Source organism: Asparagus officinalis, chromosome 9 (genome assembly GCF_001876935.1).
Source record: "Asparagus officinalis chromosome 9, Aspof.V1, whole genome shotgun sequence".
Classification (NCBI taxonomy): domain Eukaryota; kingdom Viridiplantae; phylum Streptophyta; class Magnoliopsida; order Asparagales; family Asparagaceae; genus Asparagus; species Asparagus officinalis.
The window spans coordinates 8,170,009-8,191,200 of NC_033802.1; the positions used below are offsets into that span (position 1 = coordinate 8,170,009).

At 39.8% G+C, this 21,192-nt stretch overlaps 4 protein-coding genes across 4 annotated transcripts; all 4 read left to right on the plus strand.

Moving 5' to 3' along the window:
• Positions 2,817-11,735, plus strand: LOC109823764 (protein NRT1/ PTR FAMILY 4.5-like). The gene is made up of 5 exons (XM_020390136.1): positions 2,817-3,120; positions 3,582-3,799; positions 10,027-10,467; positions 10,556-10,662; positions 10,772-11,735. Exons 1-5 carry the CDS (start codon positions 3,033-3,035, stop codon positions 11,607-11,609), a joined length of 1,692 nt encoding a protein of 563 aa, XP_020245725.1. The 5' UTR covers positions 2,817-3,032; the 3' UTR covers positions 11,610-11,735.
• On the plus strand, positions 17,042-18,271 carry LOC109823155. The gene has a single exon (XM_020389441.1). The coding sequence runs from the start codon at positions 17,042-17,044 to the stop codon at positions 18,269-18,271; it is 1,230 nt and encodes a 409-aa protein (XP_020245030.1).
• On the plus strand, positions 18,355-19,241 carry LOC109823765 (protein MAIN-LIKE 2-like). The gene is made up of 2 exons (XM_020390137.1): positions 18,355-18,464; positions 18,539-19,241. Exons 1-2 carry the CDS (start codon positions 18,387-18,389, stop codon positions 19,082-19,084), a joined length of 624 nt encoding a protein of 207 aa, XP_020245726.1. The 5' UTR covers positions 18,355-18,386; the 3' UTR covers positions 19,085-19,241.
• LOC109823156 (serine/threonine-protein phosphatase 7 long form homolog) lies at positions 19,204-20,550 on the plus strand. Its single transcript, XM_020389442.1, has 5 exons — positions 19,204-19,346; positions 19,419-19,506; positions 19,594-20,016; positions 20,093-20,153; positions 20,246-20,550. Exons 1-5 carry the CDS (start codon positions 19,204-19,206, stop codon positions 20,548-20,550), a joined length of 1,020 nt encoding a protein of 339 aa, XP_020245031.1.

The window sequence follows — 21,192 nt, forward strand, 5'->3', positions numbered from 1 at the left end:
GTAGTCAAAGGCGAGTCTTGTCGCTCGTCGTTCGTGGGCGCAGGTTCTTGCTCTTGCAGCGATGGAGGAGGACTGTGAATAACTTCTAATTCATCGCCTTTCTTAATGAAGTTAGGGAATCTGGTTTTACCGTTGATTTTTCGGCCATTTTCTGCCTATTGTGACAAACCCTAGAGTGGAGATTGAGTGGAGATTTAGGGATTTCGCCAGCTACTGTTAACCATAGAGAGTGGGAGAGACAGAGTGTGGAAGGGGGGGGGAGAGAGAGAGAGAAACTTGATTTGAGTTAGAGAGTGGGTGGGTGCGGTTACTAAAATCGGGGGTACTGTAGCAGTATTAGAGAGTGAGTGGGCGCGGTTACTAAAATCGGGGTACTATAGCAGTAACCGGTTAGGGGTAGAATAGTATTTAAAAAAAATTCTCTCAAGTTGTGAGTTAGCGGCCTGAAACGAAATTTTACAATGTATTTTGGGTTTATACACATGGGCAAAAATACAGGGGGCTGGTGCACATGACTTTTTTAGATTTGGGGCCTTGAAGCAATTTTTCCTATTAACAATTACATTATTTATTTATTTTCCCTTTTGGCTATGATGAATGAGAATTTTGTTTGATCACCTAGTGACACTTAATAGGTTTGACTGTGCATGAAGGCGACTTTTGTTAAAATATGATTCATAAGCGTGCTATCATAGCATGACTACACCCTCTACATCGACATCTTGATGTGAGGATTTTCTCTTGATCATTTCTATTATTATAATAGCATTGATTAGACGATGCATCCATCTTGAATTGGACATGTTCTGAGTCACAGTTATTTTTCATAGTTCTACGAAAATCGTTCCACAGTATCTATGTGATTTCTGAACAACATTTCATGTCCAGTCACTTAAAATAAATAGATAAACGTGGGTTCAATAGAGGGGAATTGGACGGAGAATATAAAGTATATATAAGCAGGCTCAGGCGCATACTTGATATCCTGAGTTATATAAAGACCAAGGGCCAATACTTGACTCGAAGCCATGTTCCCGGGACAGTTACGAAAACCCGATTTATATACATGAAAATATTCTCCCCTAATTCAAATAACATCTAAAATAATAATAATGTGCTTGTGTGCCTTGTGATAGACTTTATTTGGATATCTACAGTTAGCATTTTCTTTTATTACCTTTAATTGAGAATTCATCTTTTCTTTATACTTGCCACATACACTTGCACACACACAATTCCTTCATTTTACATGCTTATTGGGAGTTTTCTGACTCCCCTGGGGTTTGTGCACCCTAGACTGGGAAATGTTCCTTCTTCGCAGGATCAAGAGTATTTTGAGGAGCAGATCCAGCAGTGACCCTAGACGTGGGGACTATTCTTTCTTCGCATGTCATGAGTCATGAGTATTTTGAGGAGCAGACCTAGCGACAGTGATCCCCGTGTGTGCTATCAGTTCTTCAGTTTCAATTGGTTTAGGTGTGTCCTATCAGTTCTTCAGTTTCAATTGGTTTAGGTAGTTATTTGATTCATACTTTTCCTTGAGCTGCATGTGCAAGTGGCCTTCTAAACTATGATGTATTTTTCGTACTCTTTTCCATTGTGGATAGTTATGGACTTGTAGTTAAACTCTGTCTTCCCGGAGATTTCTTTATCTATATATATTTTTTTTTTGTCTTAGTTTACATGCTTTGTGGTGTAGTTGAGGCTATATATATGTAGCCAGGATGACCTAGAGGTGTGAATATAGCCGTATGGTTGCATTGTTGGCCGAGTCAGGTTTCAATTATTACGCTTTGGAACCGGTGCGTGTGGCTCAATTCACTGCCAAAATCGACTAGACGATGTTACACTTGAATCTTTGGCTTACCTATTTAAGCCACTCAAACATTTCACACTTTCCCGATGTGGGACTAAACAGTTGGGGTCTCACAATAGGTGACACTTCACTTCACCAACCCAAATACAACAGTATTTGATATCCACATCAGCATCTTGATACGGATTGTAATCTGTTTACAAACTTTAGACCTCTATTCTCTGTGTAATTTCTAGAATTACTTCAGTCAACTAACGTTTTCATATGTAAATATTCCCATTAGATCCCAAACCTCATATTTTGAACTTTATATTTCTCCTACTCTGGCTTGTCGTGCTGTTTTTCCCTCCTAACAGGTACCGTAACTTCACCATCCATAGAAAATGAGAACAATTGGTGACGAAATGATTTTTTTTTCTTCCCAATTTTGAGAACTTCTATGAAATTGTATGCGTATTCTTACCTGAAAACATGATCAACTTGCGTACAAGTTATGCCTGTAAAGGGTCTTTAAGTTTAGGCTCTCAAAACCTTTTCTGCAAATATTTGTCAGGAGAGACAAGCAGACCACAAGTAGTGTGGCACCTTTTTAAAAAGGTATCACCACCTAAGGAAAACATGAGCCAACTTGTGTTGCTCCTTTTTTAAGAATGTATTAAATCAGGAAAATATCACAATGTTTTCACATCCTTACAAAAGAAATCAACATCAAAGTTAATGACTCAAAACTACCCCCGAAAGATACTCACAGATGGGCAAGTTTGAGATGACAAGTGATATGATTACCACTTTTTCTAATTACAAGTTAAGCCTAATAATATCACACACCTGACCCGCGACCTCGTAGGCGTGATGTATGTCATGGGAGTGTGACAAATTTGGATCAGATCATTGTCTAAAATGACTAGTTATTGTTGCAAACACACAACCTCGTGCACTACTCGCTAGTCAACCAGTGACTTTGAAGTCAAAGAACGACGGAGATATCTACCGCGACAAAAAGCATAATATAAAGAAATATGACTTCTGCTGGTCAATAATTGAGATATTGTGTAATCATCAATATCCTCAATTGAAAAATACTTTTAAAATCCAAGCTTCCAGATACTTTTAAAATCCAAGCTTCCATCAGTAGGCTATGAATACTAGCAGCTTGTACATATAAGCAACATAACCATAAGCCAAATAGCATTTTGAGGAATTGTCACAGGCTTCCATGGAAACTCAGCGCTTTGTTGATTGGAGAGGAAATCCCATAAGCAAGAAAAAGCACGGGGGAGTTAGAGCTGCATTCTTCACCCAATGTGAGTTGTAATGCAAATCAGCTGTTTTCTTCCGATTACATGCTTTCATATTTCTGAGATAAGATCTACTTGCCCTTTTGACTTTGTCCCTTTCGATCTAAATCTAGAGCTAATGGGAAAAAAACACAGGCATAACGTGATAGCACAAATATGCATATATTTAGCTTATTAGAAAGGCATCATCTGTTCCCAAAGAGAAACCTTAGCAGAGCCTCTTTGCGATTACATGCCACCAAAGGATTAAGGAACATAATTGATTAATAACAGTATGCCCACTATGAATGAGCAAAAGAAATTACTTTATAATGCACTTTTTAGATTGAGTTTTCTCAAATTTAATTAATTATTAATAGGTGATGAAAGAAGATAGACATAGTATGCAAAAAAAAAAATTTAAACTAGGGAAGATGGGGAGTTTGTGTGTTTTTCTGAAGGCTAACTTTTGTTCGTCAATTTTGCAGTCATGGTGACAATGACAAACGTTGCTTACATACCGAGCTCGTTTAACCTGGTGACTTATCTTCGTGACACCATGCACACAGGAGTTGCAAAATCTTCAACCATGAGCACAAATTTCATTGGCATCTCTTGCGCTTTTGCACTGTTCGGAGCATTCCTATCAGATTCGTACATCTCTAGATTCAAAACCATGCTTATCTTTGGTCCCTTTGAGTTCTTGGTAAATCTTTGCGCTTTTCAATTCATCCCTCGTACTTTGAAGATAATGGCTAATTTCAAAAGAAAACAATTAGTAGAAAATTTTCAAATGAAAACTGTACACCTTTTTTTTCTCTCCAATTTATGATGAGTTCTCTAAATTAAACAAGAGCCAGTAAAAAGATGCAGTTCGTAGAAAATCGAGTAGTCGCAAGACAATGGGAGCCAACAAGTCTACATACAAGATGACTACTCAATATATAGGTACGTGATGCAATTATCTAAAAATTGCACTCATATCAGGACCTCTGGAAAAACATCTCCTAAGTCCCATCATATACAGTCCACAAACGACTACATGAGTAAGTCTTTATCCAGATCAAAAAAAAAAAATTATCAGTAGACTTGTCTATTAAAATACATGCTAAGATTGACTTATACAGTGCTTTTACCTGTCAATCTAATCATGCTTGAGATTTTGAAAGAAACATCTGGATTCACTAAGCAGAGTCTTGCACAGGAAATTCATGTAGGATGAAGTCTCTGAAATACAAGGTTGTATGGTTCCAGTTGTTGGTCTTGAGAGTGGAGACCCAAACCTAGAATCAAAATCAACAATCGCATGAAAATTCAAGACATGCCATGGGTATGGTGTCTGTCACACCCTAGTGTGGTAGAGTCTGCCATGTCTGTCATGGGTGTGGTGTCTGTCACATCCTGGTGTGACAGAGTCTGTCCTGTCTGCCATGGGTGTGGTGTCTGCCACACCAGGGTGTGGCAGACTCGTTTTAGAATCTTAATCTGTTTGGGATTGTGTTTTGTTATAAATAGAAACGCGTCTCTTTAGGGTTTAAGAGAGAAAAAGAGCACGAAAAAAGAGGGTTTTGAGGGCTCTTTGAGATTAGAAATCTTAGAGAGAGATAGACCAATTGCAAGTATTGTAATCTTCTTCAAGTATTCAAAGAATTGTATGGTGTGGCTCCCGAGGACGTAGGCACGTTGCCGAACCTCGTTAAATCTGGTGTGTTCTTTCTTGTTTACTTTCCTATAAGTTTTTATCTTTGATTTGTGGTGAATTTCTTTCTTGCTCAACTCTCAAACACAAGATCCAGAAGGGTAGGGATTTGATTTGATTATTTCGAATCCCCAACAACTAGTATCAGAGTTTCGTTCAGCAATTTGTGTGAAAGAGAGCCATGACAGAGGAAATTAAATCTAAGATTGAGAAGTTTGACGGTTCAGACTTCGCCTACTGGAAGTCGCAGATGGAGGACTATTTGTACCAGAAGGACTTGTATCGCCCGTTGATGGGCAAGGAAAAGGGACAGAAGAAAGAGGAGTCAGATGGTGATTGGGAGATACTAGATAGAAAAACTCTAAGGCAAATCCGGTTGTCGCTCGCCAAATCAGCAGTCCATAATATTTTGAAGGAGAAGAGGACGGTGGGGCTTATGGAAGCGCTCGCGAAGATGTACGAGCAACCGTCGGTAGCAAACAAAGTGCATCTCGTCAAAACTCTCTTCAACCTCAAGATGGCAGAAGGACGGTCCTTCACGATGCATCTCAGCGAGTTCAACACGATTGTTGATCAACTTATCTCCGTGGACATCATGTTTAATGATGAAGTGTAAGCCCTATTGATTCTATCGCAGTTGCCGGATAGTTGGGCAGGTTGTGTGACGGCAATTAGCAATTCGGCGGGGAAGGAAAAGTTGAAGCTGAGTGAGGTTGTTAGCATGATTCTATCCGAGGAGGTTAGAAGGAAATCATCCGAATCAAAAGGTTCAGGTTCAGCTCTAAGTTTCGAGCAGAGAGGCAAAAGCCAGAAGAAAGAAAACCAGAACAGGAATCGATCGAAGTCAGTGAAGAAGAGGTCGAACTCGAAGGTTAGACCTATCAAAAGAAAGTGTTGGAACTGCGGCCAGGAGGATCATATGTCTTTAGTCTGCAAGAGTCCAAAGAAGGATGCGGGTGAGCAGGAGGCTCATATCGTACAGGATTTCTTGATCCTTGCTATGGATAGCGACTCGGATTCTTAGGTCATCGATTCAGGAGCCTCTTTTCACGCCACTGCTAACAGGAAGCTCTTTCAGAATTATATAGCAGGGGACTTTAGAAAAGTATATTTGGGGAATAACGAGCCCTGTAATATTGTTGGAAAGGGTGAAGTGCAGATTCAGATAAAGGGCTCTAAGTGGACCTTGAAGAATGCGAGACACGTGCCAAAGCTGAAGAGGAATCTTGTTTCGGTGGGACAGCTTAGAACAGAAGGCTATGTTTCTACATTCACAGGGGATTCATGGAAAATCTCTAACGGTACTATGATAGTTGCTCGAGGCAACAAACTAGAAACTCTCTACCTCACCTTACATGCGAGTGACACCCTTGCAATTACAGCTGGCAAAGAGAGTACAGATCTGTGGCACAACAGGTTAGGACACATGAGCGAGAAGGGGATGAAGATCTTACATTCACAGGGAAAACTAACCGGGATCGACTCCGTGGAAGTCGGGGTTTGTGAAGACTGTATCTTTGAGAAGCAGAAGAGGGTTAGTTTTCAGAAGGGTGGAAGACCACCTAAGGCTCAAAAGCTAGAGTTGATTCATACAGATGTATGGGGCCCAGCCAGTGTATCATCTTTTGTCGGTTCGAGATATTATGTCACATTCATCGACGATCACTTAAGGAATGTGTGGATCTACTTCATGAAGCACAAGTCAGAGGTGTTTGGAATCTTCAAGAAGTGAAAGGTCATGGTGGAGAATGAGACAGATCTGAAGGTGAAATGTCTGAGATCAGACAATGGTGGAGAATACGATCTGGAGGAGTTCAAGAGGTTCTGTGCTATGAATGGTATTCGCTTAGAGAGGACTACTCCAGGGACGCCACAGCAGAACGGCATTGTAGAGATGATAAACAGAACATTGACAGAGCGTGCCAGGAGCATGCGATTACATACAGGTCTGCCTAAGATATTTTGGGCAGATGCGATACATACGGCAACTTACCTTATTAATCACGGGCCATCAGTTTTATTAGATTTTAGGATTCCATAGGAGGTTTGGAGTGGAAAGAAGATAAATCTCTCACACTTGCGGGTATTTGGTTGCGTGGCTTATGTTCATATCAGTGACCATGTCAGAGACAAGCTAGAAGCTAAGTCACAGAAGTGCACATTCATTGGATACAGCATTGATGAGTTCGGGTATCGCCTTTGGGATGAGAAGAACAAGAAGATTATCAGAAGCAGGGACGTGATATTCAATGAGGAGGTGATGTACAAGAACAGGAAAGATGCCAAGGATAGCCAAAGCAGTGAGAGTAATATTTCAGATACAGATGGATCTAAGTACATGGATATAGAGAAACTTCCAGATAGGGGTGATGATGTTTGTTCTGATCAGAGAATGGAGGAGGCTCCAGGTGCAGAATAAACTACCTAGGGCATGGAGCTTAGGAGGTCATCCAGGGTACCCAAACCAAATCTTAGATATCTTTCATCTCTTGACTACTTATTGTTGACAGATAGCGGTGAGCCGGAGTGCTATGAAGAGGCAATACAAGTGGGTGAATCTCAGCAGTGGGAGCATGCGATGTAGGAGGAGATGAATTCTCTACTCACTAATAAGACATGGAAGTTATCCCAACTACCTGCACAGAAGAAAGCTTTACATAATAAATAGGTCTACCGGGTCAAGCAAGAGAGTGATGGAAGCAAAAGATTTAAGGCCAGATTAGTAGTGAAAGGGTTTTAACAGCGGGAAGGAGTGGACTACACGAAGATATTTTCTCCTGTTGTGAAGCTCACAACCATCAGAGTGATATTGAGTTTGGTGGCTGCAGAAGACCTCTTTCTTGAGCAGTTAGATATGAAGACTGCCTTTCTTCATGGTGACTTGGATGAAGAAATCTACATGAAGTAGCTTGTTGGCTTCATTAAAGAAGGAAAGAAAGAGATAGTGTGCAAGCTCAAGAAGAACTTATATGGTTTGAAACAGGCTCCGAAACAGTGGTATAAGAAGTTTGATAACTTCATGCAGAACAATGGCTACAGAAGATGCAATTCGGATCATTGCTGTTATTTCAAAAGGTTTGAGTCCAGCTTTATTATTTTGTTATTATATGTTGATGACATGTTGGTAGCAGGACCATGTTTAGAGAAGATAAATAGTTTGAAGAAGCAGCTAGCAAAAGAGTTTGCAATAAAGGATCTGGGTGCAGCGAAAAAGATTCTAGGGATGCGAATCAGTAGGGATAAAGCTGGAAGGAAATTGTGATTGAGCCAAGCTGAATACATTGAGAAGGTACTTTAGAGGTTCAACATGCAGAATGCTAAAGTTGTTAGCACACCCCTTGGAAGTCAGTTCAAGCTATCTGAGAAGCAATCGCCTAAGACAGATGCAGATAAAGAGCATATGAGCAGGGTGTCATATTCTTCGGCCATTGGGAGTCTCATGTACGCGATGGTTTGCAAGAGGCCGGACATCGCCCATGCAGTGGGAGTTATGAGCAGGTTTGTTAGCAATCCAGGGAAGCAACATTAGGAGGTCGTGAAGTGGATATTACGGTACTTGAGGGGAACAACAAATAAACCACTATGTTTCAGGAGGAAGGAGTTGGTGCTGTAGGGATACGTTGATGCGGACTTCGCCTGTGATCATGATACGAGGCGAAACACCACGAGGTATGTTTATACCTTAGCGTCGACAACAGTGAGCTGGGTCTCACGTCTACAGAAGATTATGACTTTATCTACAACCGAGGCTGAGTATGTCGCGGTGACCGAAGCAAGCAAGGAGATGATGACTTTATCTACAACCGAGGCTGAGTATGTCGCGGTGACCGAAGCAAGCAAGGAGATGATCTGGTTGAACGGGTGCTTCGCGGTGACCGAAGCAAGCAAGGAGATGATCTGGTTGAACGGGTGCTTGGAAGAGTTGGATTTGAAGCAATGGAGAGGAGTTCTTTATTGTGACAGTCAGAGCGCTATACATCTTGCCAAGAATCCAGTATATTATATCAAAATAAAGCACATCGACGTCAAATATTATTTTATACGCTCGCTAGTTGAAGACCGAAAATTACATTTAATGAAGATTTTGGGGAGTCAAAATCCGACGGACATGTTGACGAAGACAATCACCATTAAGAAACTGGAGTTGTGCGCAACTTCAGTTGGCCTTCACGAGTAGAAGACGAAGGCGGAGCCATACTACGAGGATCGACGAGATTGTCGGGATGTTGATGATTGAAGAATAGATTTTTCCAAGTAGGAGAAGATGCTTGCGAAGAAGGCGGAGTTCGGGAGAGCTCATTGATGGTGATTTGATCTCCAAGTGGGAGATTGTTGATCTTGAGAGTGGAGACCCAAACCTAGAATCAAAATCAACAATCGTATGAAAATTCAAGACAGGCCATGGGTGTGGTGTCTATCACACCCTGGTGTGGCAGAGTTTGCCCTGTCTGTCATAGGTGTGGTGTCTGCCATACCCTGGTGTGGCAGAGTTTGTCCTGTCTACCATGGGTGTGGTGTCTGCCACACCAGGGTGTGGTGTCTGCCACACTAGGGTGTGGCAGAGTCGTTTTAGAATCCTAATATGTTTGGGATTGTGTTTTGTTATAAATAAAAATACGTCCCTTTAGGATTTAAGAGAGAAAAAGAGCACGAAAAAACAGGGTTTTGAGGGCTCTTTGAGATTAGAAATCTTAGAGAGAGAGAGAGGCCAATTGTAAGCATTGTAATTTTTTTAAGTAATCAAAGATTTGTATGGTGTGGCTCCCGAGGATGTAGGCACGTTGTCGAACCTCGTTAAATCTGGTGTGTTCTTTCTTGTTTACTTTCCTACAAGTTTTTATCTTTGATTTGTGGTGAATTTTTTTCTTGCTCTACTCTCAAACACAAGATCCGGAAGGGTACGGATTTGATTTGATTATTTCGAATCCCCAACACTAGTATCACATGAACATGTTAGACATTATACGCCACAACGATTTCGAGTGTCTTTGAGTGTCCTAAGGCATCCAACATGGCAAACTTAAAGTAGTGTGATCCAGGGACACGAGCGATACACCCACATTTTATGAGTCCATATTTTATAGTGGTAGATTATATTTTAACACTACATGTTCAATTAAAAGATCAACTTATACTACTCTCATCTTCGGGTGAAGCCACCAGATTACAGCCATGATATTCTTGACTTATTTTCAACTGCAAGTAATATAAACATGTTCATATATCTCTGGCAGGGTTATGGACTTCTAGCACTGCAAGCACATTTTCCCTCACTCCATCCTCCACCCTGCAACACCTCAGGCCAATTAAACGACTGTCAGCAAGTCCATGGATCTAACTTGGTTCTTCTTTACATAGGACTCTACACAGTTGCTCTTGTAGAAGGCTGCATGAGAGCATGCTTAGCATCTTTTGGCGGAGACCAATTTGATAGCGAAGACCCAGTTGAGTCACAACTCCAATCCAGCTTCTTCAACTGGTTCACGTTTGGTATTAGCTTAGGAGGTTTCACAGGCCTAATTCTCATTGTGTGGCTAGACAACAACAGGGGATGGGACTATAGCTTCGGCGTCTCAGCTCTTCTATTTCTCACAGGACTCTTAGTTCTGGCTAGTGGCTTCCCATTATACCGTATCCAGAGACCGGAAGGAAGCCCTCTAACTCGGATTTCACAGGTAGAAAGGGTTAATGTTACTAAACTTTGGAAATAGTTTTTCTCTTAGATTTCCTTCAATTGATTTAGTTGACTTCCTCCTTCTAAAGGTCATTGTAGCATCATTCAGAAAGAGAAACCTCACTTTGCCTGAAACACTAGAAGAACTGCATCTGGAAGGGAGTAGTGAAAAGATTTCTCATACTAAGGGTTTGAGGTAAGAGAGGCTACTTGAACAAGATATCTTAATAGAAAGAATATTTATCTTCGTATGGTTGACAATCAACAGAAATGATTTCTGAAACCTGTAACGTTAATTCTGACAGATTCCTTGACAAAGCTTGTATAGATCATGGAAAATCCGGAGCCTGGTCATTGTGCACTGTAACACAGGTGGAGGAAACAAAGATACTCCTTAGGATGGTTCCAATATTCCTCATCTCTGTGCTCAACTACACTCCAATTACCCTGCTCTTAACCTTCACAGTGCAACAAGGAAATACTATGAACACCAAATTCGGGAAGATCCACATATCTCCCATTAGTCTATTCATACTCCCCATAGTCCTTCAGATGGTGACCCTTGTAGTCTATGACCGGTTCTTTGTTCCCTTCGCTAGAAGGATCACAGGCTTCTCAAGTGGTATCACTCACTTTCAACGCATTGGCACCGGTTTTGTGGCAATAATCATAGCAACCGGCATTGCAGCCATAGTCGAGAGAAAAAGATTGAAAATCATAGAAGAAAATGGATTAGAAGACTTGGGGTCTGGTGTTCCGATGTCTGTACTTTGGTTGACAGCACAGTTCCTTTTCCTTGGCATAACTGACGCAACTGCATTCCCCGGTTTATTGGAGTTTTTCAATAGCGAAGCCTCTAGAGGGATAAAATCCTTGGGGACTGCAATATTTTGGTGCACTCTAGGGTTGGGCTCTTTGATGGGTACATTTCTGATTGACATAGTGAACAGAGTTACTAGGCATGGTGCAGGGGGAAGAGGATGGTTAGAGGGGGACACACTGAACCAGAGTCGTTTGGATCTCTTTTACTGGTTTCTTTTTGCTCATGGAGGGGTGTCGTTCTTGATTTATTTGTACCTTGCAAAGAGGTATGTATACAGGTGTGATCCTCGCATTGTTAATGCCTGGCATGCTAGCTTGTAGTGCTCCAACTTTCCTATGGAAGAAAGATGTAAAGTATTTCAATAGTACGTGAAGGAAAATTATTATGTTCTTAAATAAAAGCAGTTAATGGAATATTATAATCAGCAAGAAACACACTTTCCTCAATCCCAGTCTTCTATAGGTTCCATGTTTCCTCCTCTAATCAAATGCTCCCTCAGAAGAAACTCGCATAAATTCGTAAAATTCATGTCAGAGGTTAATGATTGTGCTTTATCTCCCATTTAACGGTTTTCTCAGAAAAGACAAAGAAGAAGAAGAAGAAGATATATTACAGGCACCGCTCTGTTTATCCAAGTCAAATACTGAAAGTTTATGTTGAAATTGATATGGGAAAAATAAGAAAGAGTTGCAAATAATCATACTCTCTGATCGCATACGCACTGACTTTGATTTCTGACTTTGATTTCTCCTTGAGTTTCCAACACTCTCTTCGCACAAGAAGCCGCATATGAAGTGAAACTATGGAAAATGTATTAGAAAGGGGAAAAGAATTCTATATGACATAGCTCCATATCAGCATGATATTCGATCGGCATATATATACTTTAACACGCGTAGAAATAATTCAGATACCCAGTCATCAACTATCACAAATGATGACCATTAGTTCACCCTCCTGATATGGAAATCCTTCAAATACCTTCCTGATTTTTTTTATGTGGTTACTCTCAAGTTGGAAGACAGGACAATTAACCCCCTACGTAAGCAATAAAGATATTTCTTATATCATATTAAAGTGTCAAAAAATATCACGACAAGAACTAAAGATGCTTCTACCTTCATCTTCAATGTGCTCATAATAGATGTTTCTACCTTCACCCTCCATACTAACTTGAGTGCTCAAATCCTTCAATGGACGAAAGAGTTGCTATGTAAAGTGTTTTTAATGATATGTTAGGAAAATTCATATGATCTTAATAAAGAATTCAATGAAATTTAGGATTAGTAGAAAAAGTAATTACCTTAACCACAATTGGTCTTTTAAGTTTCATGTTTCCTCTTCTAATCTAGTGTTACCTTAAATAGAAACTCATATAGGTTCATGAAGTTTTCCGTCAGGTTGTTGATTGTATTGAAATTTATCTCCCATGAAGTAATTTTCTCAAAAGAAAGATATATGACAGGCATCACCAGTGTTTGTCCAATATAAGTAAAAACTGAAAGTTTACACTTAAATTGGTGTTGAACCTCTAGGGTTAGAACCTCTAGGGTTAAAATTTGTTTGACATCCTATCCTTTGGTTCTCACCCGATTATCTATGTGCTGTCAGTTTCATTTCCTTTTTGTACTTATGCGAACCTGAACTTATCATTGTAAAAAGAATCTTTCAAAAATGTCTTAGAACAATTCTCAACATCTTATATACTTTACAGTCGTGTTCGAAGCTCTAAAACTAGTTTATTTGTCATAGGAGTATCTCTGAAATTTCTGAAAACCGCAGGCACTTTTCTTTAATTTCTGAAAGCTGTAGGGGGTATTCCTGATTTCTGAAAACTACAAACTGATCTTAACATATTCTGCTATTCTAGACTCAGACATGGATTCTTTCACCATTATGCATTGATTTCATAGGGTATTTGGTGATGGTTGGACTCAAAGGTAATACCCTATGAGTTGAAGAGTCTTGAAACAATTTCCACCCTTTCCCATTTTCTGTAGCTGTTTTGCTAATAATACATGTCCTGAATCATTTAACCAAATCTTATTCTATATAAAATCAAACTGAAACCTGGGCTACAATTTGGTTTGGTGTCACTCAACGGAAACTAGCAAGCAAACTGAAATCAGCATAAGGCCTCGGGAACCGAGGGGATCATACAAAGGCTTGAACTAAAGTCTAAATATTCTTACTGCTGAAGATATGTCGGCTACCGTAACTAGTACAGGCACGATATCTGCTTGGGTTAGATGGATAACTAAGGTCAAAGCTTATGGCTATGACAAGCTAGCACAGTTGCAGTATGTGTTAAAAGTTTGGATTAACATCAAACAGGATGGATACCTCAACCTAGATACAAGGACAGTATCGACAGAATACGTGATCAAAGTACTATTTAAGCTCAGAAATATACTTTTAGCGCTCTTCCTTGATGTTCTTTTCCTGATTGCTTATATCATGTGGAATATTCTCGTAATACATCATCTTGGAAAGCAACAGAAATTAACAGATATATCAACAGTAATGCAACATTTAAGTCTGGAAAATTATTATCTAAAGGGAATAGATTATATCTCTCCCATGAATAGACATATATCTCTCCCATGAACAGACATCACTGACATATAAGATTCACTCTTCGTACATACAATAGCCATTAACTGGAAGAAATAACAGTAAAATAACTAAATTATGCTTCAACAGAATATATCAACAAACATTACAAGAATTTTAATAAAGTAATAAAGAAAAACAAACTATGAGGACTTTGAGAAGAAGGTGAATAGCAAAATTACTGACATGCTCAACGTAATGACTTTGACATAGATATAAAGATGCGCGGGACTGAATTGTAACAACCCATAAAGTTCAGTCCCACATCGGTGGGTGAACAATGAATTGAATGGTTAACATAGTAAAGCATGAGGTTCAACTTTAGCATCAACTAGTCGATTTTGGCGGTGGTTTGAGCCAAACAACGCGCTACACTCAGTGGGTCCCACGGCTTACTGCTATTGGGCTTGCGGGCATGGGGTGTGACATGAATCTTAAACCAAGAAAAACAAACATGAACATTGATGTAATAATGGTATGAGCTCCGGGTTCCATAAAGTACAGTGCAAAATAACTAAACAGCTGAAGCTCACAATTGTCACTTAAAATTGGAAACTCTTCAACCCTACTGTTTTTTTAGTGTAGTAGAAATTGCTTCCCCTAACATTGATCAGGCCAAAAGACTGTAACTGAGGAGGAGCAAAACGTGTTTTAGTTAGAAAATTCAGGAGCACACGTGTCCGGTAAAAGCTTAAAGTTATACGATTATTAATCTTAGTGTGTTGATATCCTCTTTTCTCTACATGATTTTCTACAGAGGATAATAATTAGTCAGCAAGTTCAGGCGACTCTCAGATACAACATTTACATGCACAAACTATGAACAGCTCAAACATAAATGGATCTTGTTCATATATGGATAATTTCTAGGACTAATTGCATATACATCTCCTGTACTATAGGGGGTTAGCCTCTTATAGGACAAATTTTCAAAATCAACCAATTTCGAAATTTAAATAGCAAAACCGACCTCTTTGAAATTTAAATAGCAAAACCGACCCTTTTCTTTTGAAAAGGGTCGGTTTTGCTGCTGAATAATTTTTAGGACATACACGGGACTGCTAGTCCCGTGTATTTCGTGGCAGTTTCGATTAACACGGGACTAGCAGTCCCGTGCGATCGGTGGTAAAAAGACCGTGACTTCATCTTTGACCGCACTCCTTTTCACCCAAACCCATTCACCCCTCCTCTTTCACCCGCTCCTCAAACCCAGCGGCTTCCTCCACTGCCGCCGCCGACCAAGCGCCCTCCGACCAAGCGCCCTCCGACCACCGCCTCCGCCGGCCAAGTTCGCTCCGACCACCGCCGGCCAAGTTTGCTCCGACAAGGTAAATGTGGTTTTTTTTTTAAATTTTGATTAGCCATGAAATTTCGGATTTGGGAATGGATTTGGGTTGGGATTTGGGAATTATGGTTGAGATTTGGGAATGGATTTAGTTGAGATTTGGGATTAAGGTTGAAATTTGGGAATGTATTTGAGATTAGGGTTTAGACATGATTAGGGTTTAGACATGAATAATGTGATTTGAGATTAGGGTTTAACCATAATTAGGGTTTAGACATATAATGTGATTTGAGATTAGGGTTTAACCATAATTAGGGTTTAGACATGAATAATATGATTTGGGATTAGAGAATTTAGCAATTATTTGCTTTGTAGTTGAGATTAGGGTTTTAAATTTAACTTTAAATTAAGATTAATATTTACAGTTATAATAGATTATTTACATATGATGGATTGTTGATTTTCAGGACTTTAAATTAAGATTAATATTTACAGTTATAATAGATTATTTACATATGATGGATTGTTGATTTTCAGCTTCGATGGCAAACTCTATACCCATTATTTGCTTCTTCAATGGGAGCCTCGGCGTCGGATTGAATAGTATGCCGATGTATGAGGGAGGTTCTAGGAAAATGTTTATGCTATCCAAGTCATTAAATTTTGATGGAATGATGAATGAAATACACAGAGTTACGAAAATTAATAAAGCATGTTATGCAATTAAAGTGTTCTTCAATTGTCCGGTAAATGAGAGTAGAACTATTGCTGTGGCGATTACCGACGATGAGGAATTGAATGACATGAAACAATTAGTGGAGAAGCAAGCGTCAGTTGAGTTGTTCATTGAGAAGTATCCGATTCAAGAATTTGCCCAAGCTTCACGACCACAAGGAGAGTTTTCTCGGATGATGGACTTAGACAATGAGTCGAGTGGTTTTATGACATCTCCAAGTCAAGAGCCGTGGTGTCAACTACAACATTTAAGTGGGCATTCTCTTGGTGGGACGTCAAGTACTATATTTAACGACGCATCGGGCTATGTTACGGGTGATCTACCGGCCGGATCAATTGTAGAAGAAGAAGTAAATGATGACTCAGAAGATATTGAAGAAGAAGACGTGCAAATTGATAGCATGCATGTGGCAGTTGGAATCGATGATGATTCTCGTTGGATGGATCAATTTAATGTTAATAATGATTATGTGGAAGCTGAAGATCCGTTGCCCGACGAGTTTCATAATGAAGATTGGATAAATACTTCGCAAGCTAAATTTGTTGATGTTGGTCCAAACTTTCAACGGCCTGAAGACTTCACTTTTAAAAAAGGGGCGAGAATGGTCTATCAAAAATCGGGTCAAATTCAAGCCTGTAAAAACTAATGCAACCAACTACTATGTAAAATGTTATTTCAACGAGAAGAATGAAGTAGAGCATGCAAATGAGCAAGATGAGAGAAACAGGAAATGTCCTTGGTTGCTAAATGCCGCTGTGAGGAAATCAACAAATGGGCAATTTGTAATATCTAGATATTGCGGGCTTCATACTTGTTGCAATCCGTCGGTGGACGTCGATCATTATTCTACATCTTCCTCTTATATATGTAAGCTAATTATGCCTGAAGTTAGAGCTGAACTTGATCTAAATGCAAGTCAGATATTTTAAAGGGTATATGATATGCGGGGCATTAAGATATCTAAATATAAGGCATATGATGCAAGGAGGAAAGCGTTGTCGAAAATATTTGGAGATTGGGAAAAATCTTATGAATTACTTCCATAGTATCTTGAAGCTATCAAGCGAAATAATCCAGGTACTGAATATGAAATACTGTCTTAAGAGATTGCACCGGGGATGGAGAGGTTCACTCGAGTATTTTGGGCATTTGGTCCGGCTATTAAGGGCTTCACTTTTTGTCGTCCGTTATTGAGCATTGACGGTACGCATCTATATGGCAAGTACAAAGGCGTGCTTCTTGTGGCGACCGGTGTAGATGCAAATGGCGGTTTATTTCCTCTAGCATTTGCAGTTGTGGAGGTAGAGGATACTTCTAGTTGGAAGTGGTTCTTTGAACTTATATACAAGTGGATTCCTAGTGTCCGTGCGCCCAGATTAATTACTTTTATCTCAGATAGGATGAAAGGAATTATAAGGGCATTACATGAGGGTTTTGGTGCACCACATCACCATCGATATTGTTTGAGGCATATAAGAGATAATTTTAAGAAAAAACACGGTGAGATTAATTTGCAAAATCTTTTGTGGCAAGCTGGGTGTGCAACCGATACATTAGTGTATGAACATTGTAGAGAGAAGATCAAGTCTTTGTCATTAGATGCACATAATTGGATTGAACATAACTTGAAGCCTCAATTCGAGCATCGATGGGCATTATGTAAGGATGAGGGTGTGCGGTTTTGCATGATGACAACTAATTGCTCCGAGAGCTTTAACGGCGTTCTTAAAGGAGCACGAGCTATGCCAATACAATCATTGGTTGCAAGAACGTTCTATAGGCTAAACTCATACTTCAACAAAAGGCGTGAGGACGGTGTAGACTGGACAACGCGTTACACACCAAAGAATGAGTCTATTTTGCATAGAAGAATTGAGGCGGCAAGATTATGTCAAATTACTGTATTCAATGATAATGAATGGCAGGTACAGGATTATGACGGTATCTACACCGTTAAACTGTTTGATGTTGATTGCACTTGCACATGTAACATACCACAACTTCAAAAAATACCTTGTGCACATATTCTTGCGGCTTCCTCTAATCAGCCGGGTGGTGCGAGAATTTCATATAATCGGTATTGTTCACCATGGTATTCAACAATTCATTACCGAAAGACATACAGTGAGAGTTTTCATCCACCTGATGATAGTCGGTATTGGCCCGAATATACTGGACTGTTTTCAGCAAAACCTCAATACAAGAGACAAGCAGGTCGACCACGATCTGTACGAATTAGGGGAACCATGGATCAAGGACGAGAAGGAATTGTCAAGCATAAAAAATGTAGTCTTTGCAAACAACCGGGACATACTCGACCTTGTTTTCCAGCTAGACCCAACAGTTAGCAATTAATTGGTAATAATTAACATATTCAAATTGTTATTTTAATATAGAAACTATAGTTATTATTCGTGGATCGGTTATTGATATGTTATAATTGTATGTGCAGGTATATACACCATGGAGCCTGGACCGAGTAGTGATGAGGTCCTATATGACCAGCCTCGACACCGTTCACATGTTATATCCTTTACAGAGGTAACTAAGTTTCTTATAATTTTAATATTGCATTCTTATAATATTGTTCTCTTATATATATATTTGCTTTACAGAGAGGCCCGGATATTGTTATGGTTGATCATAGCCTCAGCCATAGCCGTTGGCATATAGAGGATGAGCGCATAATAGCAGCTGTAGGACGGGCCGGCTTCTTGACATGTTCAAAGCTTCGTTGGATGAGGCTCGATTGGCCCCTACTCACCGCTTTGATAGATGGGTGGAGGCCGGAGACCAACACTTTCCACTTCCGAATGGGAGAGCCTACTATTACGCTACAGGATGTAGCTATGATACTTGGTCTCCGCATAGATGGTCCGTGCGTTACCGGCAGTGAAAGACATTTTTGGCCGATAAAGTGTGAGGAGTTGTTAGGTGTAGCTCCAGAGTCAATGCCTGGAGGAAATATTAAATTGAAGTGGCTAAAAGATACATTCTCGGTGCCGTTACCTTTTGATGTGCCGCCAATATTGATTGAGCAACATGCACGTGCATACATTATGCACATGACCGGTTCAATATTATTTTCAGATTCGAGTAAAGATAAAGTGCATGCCAGGTATCATTTTTATCAGTATTTACAATTATGTCTGCTGATTTAGCTTATTTTGATAACTTGAAATGTTATGAAAATGCTAGGTGGTTACCACTTATCGGGGACTTGGACACGTGTGGTGCGTTATCGTGGGGTAGTGCGGTTTTGGCGTACCTATATAGAGAGATGTCTAAGGTTGCATTCATAAAAAATAGTGACCTCAAAGGATGTCTCAGCTTACTGCAAGTATGGGCATGGGAGAGGCTGCATTTGAAGCCGAGACTATGCGTGAATTTACAATTAGACGGACAAATTCCACTAGGATGCAGGTATTATATTTTTTAACGTAGTAAATATAATTGTAGTTATTCATTTGGTACTGAATTTTGAAACTAATACAGATGGAATGTCCAAAAATATTTTGACGAGACCCCGGCGAGACAGTTAGATTTCTACCGAAATGAGCTTAACCGCATGAAGATTTTTCAGGTATCATTTCTATAAAAACGAGTTTTTTCTTCTATATATCAACTTTCGTTTTAATGATATGCAACAATTACATGTAATACTCTGTAGATGGAATGGGAGCCCTACACCCCATTTCTCGATCATCTACCCCCTATATGCACAGAATACCCAGTTATATGGAGAGCCCGAGTTCCTCTAATATGTTTCGAGATAGTAGAAATGCATGTACCGAACCGCGTGCTTCGACAATTTGGTCTTGCACAACATGTTCCGCAATTTGTTAAAAAAATAGAGAGGAAGGCGAAGAAAGGAGGCCATCAAAAGGACTGGGCAGCTGAGCATCAAAATTATATACACAGATGGAATGATAGACATTTTTGTATTGTTGAACAAATCGAGTCAACTCCCCAGGAATCAGATTACTACACTTGGTATTGGAGGATAACTAGAAGATGGATACTCCATGCGACCACATCCCCGGTTGAGTTGCAAAGAGGATATGTGCCTCGGGGTATAGATGAGAGAGAATTAGTAAGTATTTTCAAATTTATTCATTTTTATTAGTATTTTTCAATATTGCTAAATTATGTTTTTTTAAAATTTGCAGGTATCAGCAATAGATGATGTTCAAACCATTACAAATCGTGGCCTGGAATTGGCTCGAGCAGGTAATATAGAATTAAATATAAAATTTACATATTATAATTTGAATTTTACAGTAATTTTTGCATTTCGGATTTTTTTGAATTATCTCTCGCAGGTACATATCCCGAAGCACAGAAACATGCATCAATATATCAGTCGATAATGCAGAGGCTTCACCAAGCCTTACATCGAACTCATGAAGACCTTCATGATGGACGAGAGGTAGCGCAATTAGTATACACACGTCAACAACGACATAGACGAGGACGACGCAGAAACGACAATGAAGCTGGGCCTTCCCAACGTGCTGACGATGGAGCTGGATCGTCACAACCACAAACGCAACCGGATCATGAACTCATCGAAGGTCGGGATGGAGGAAGCCGAAGACAAAGGAGGAGGAGAAGAGTTCTTGGATGAATATAAGCTAATCGGTATTGTTATATAAATTACAATCCTATTTTGATATGTACATTACAAACGTATTTCAGGACAATAGATGGTTTTTGGATTTGTAGCGGAGACTGTGGTGTGACTTATTAGATTTGTAAGTGGGTTTGTGGCGTGATTTGTTGGATTTGGATTCGTAAGTTTGTGGTGTATTTTATGATTTTCATATTTGATATATGTGTTTATACAGGGAATTAACATATGAGTTTGTATAGGGAATTGATATATGTGTTTATGCAATGGTGTAATTTATGATTGTTGCATTTGAAATGAGTTTGTACGGGAATTTTCCCGCAGCAGAAATACATATTTCTGCACATTATGTGGAGGAAATACACGGGACTGCTAGTCCCGTGTATTTCATTGTGCCCAGGAAGTGCACGGGACTAGCAGTCCCGTGCACTTGGTTCGTTGCTCTCTGTAAAATGCACGGGACTGCTAGTCCCGTGCATTTCATTGTGCCCTTGGTTCGTTGCTCTCTGTAAAATGCACGGGACTGCTAGTCCCGTGCATTTCATTGTGTATTTTGAAATACACGGGACTAGCAGTCCCGTGTATGTCGTAAAAAACTTCTTGCAGCAAAACCGACCCTTTTCAAAAGAAAAGGGTCGG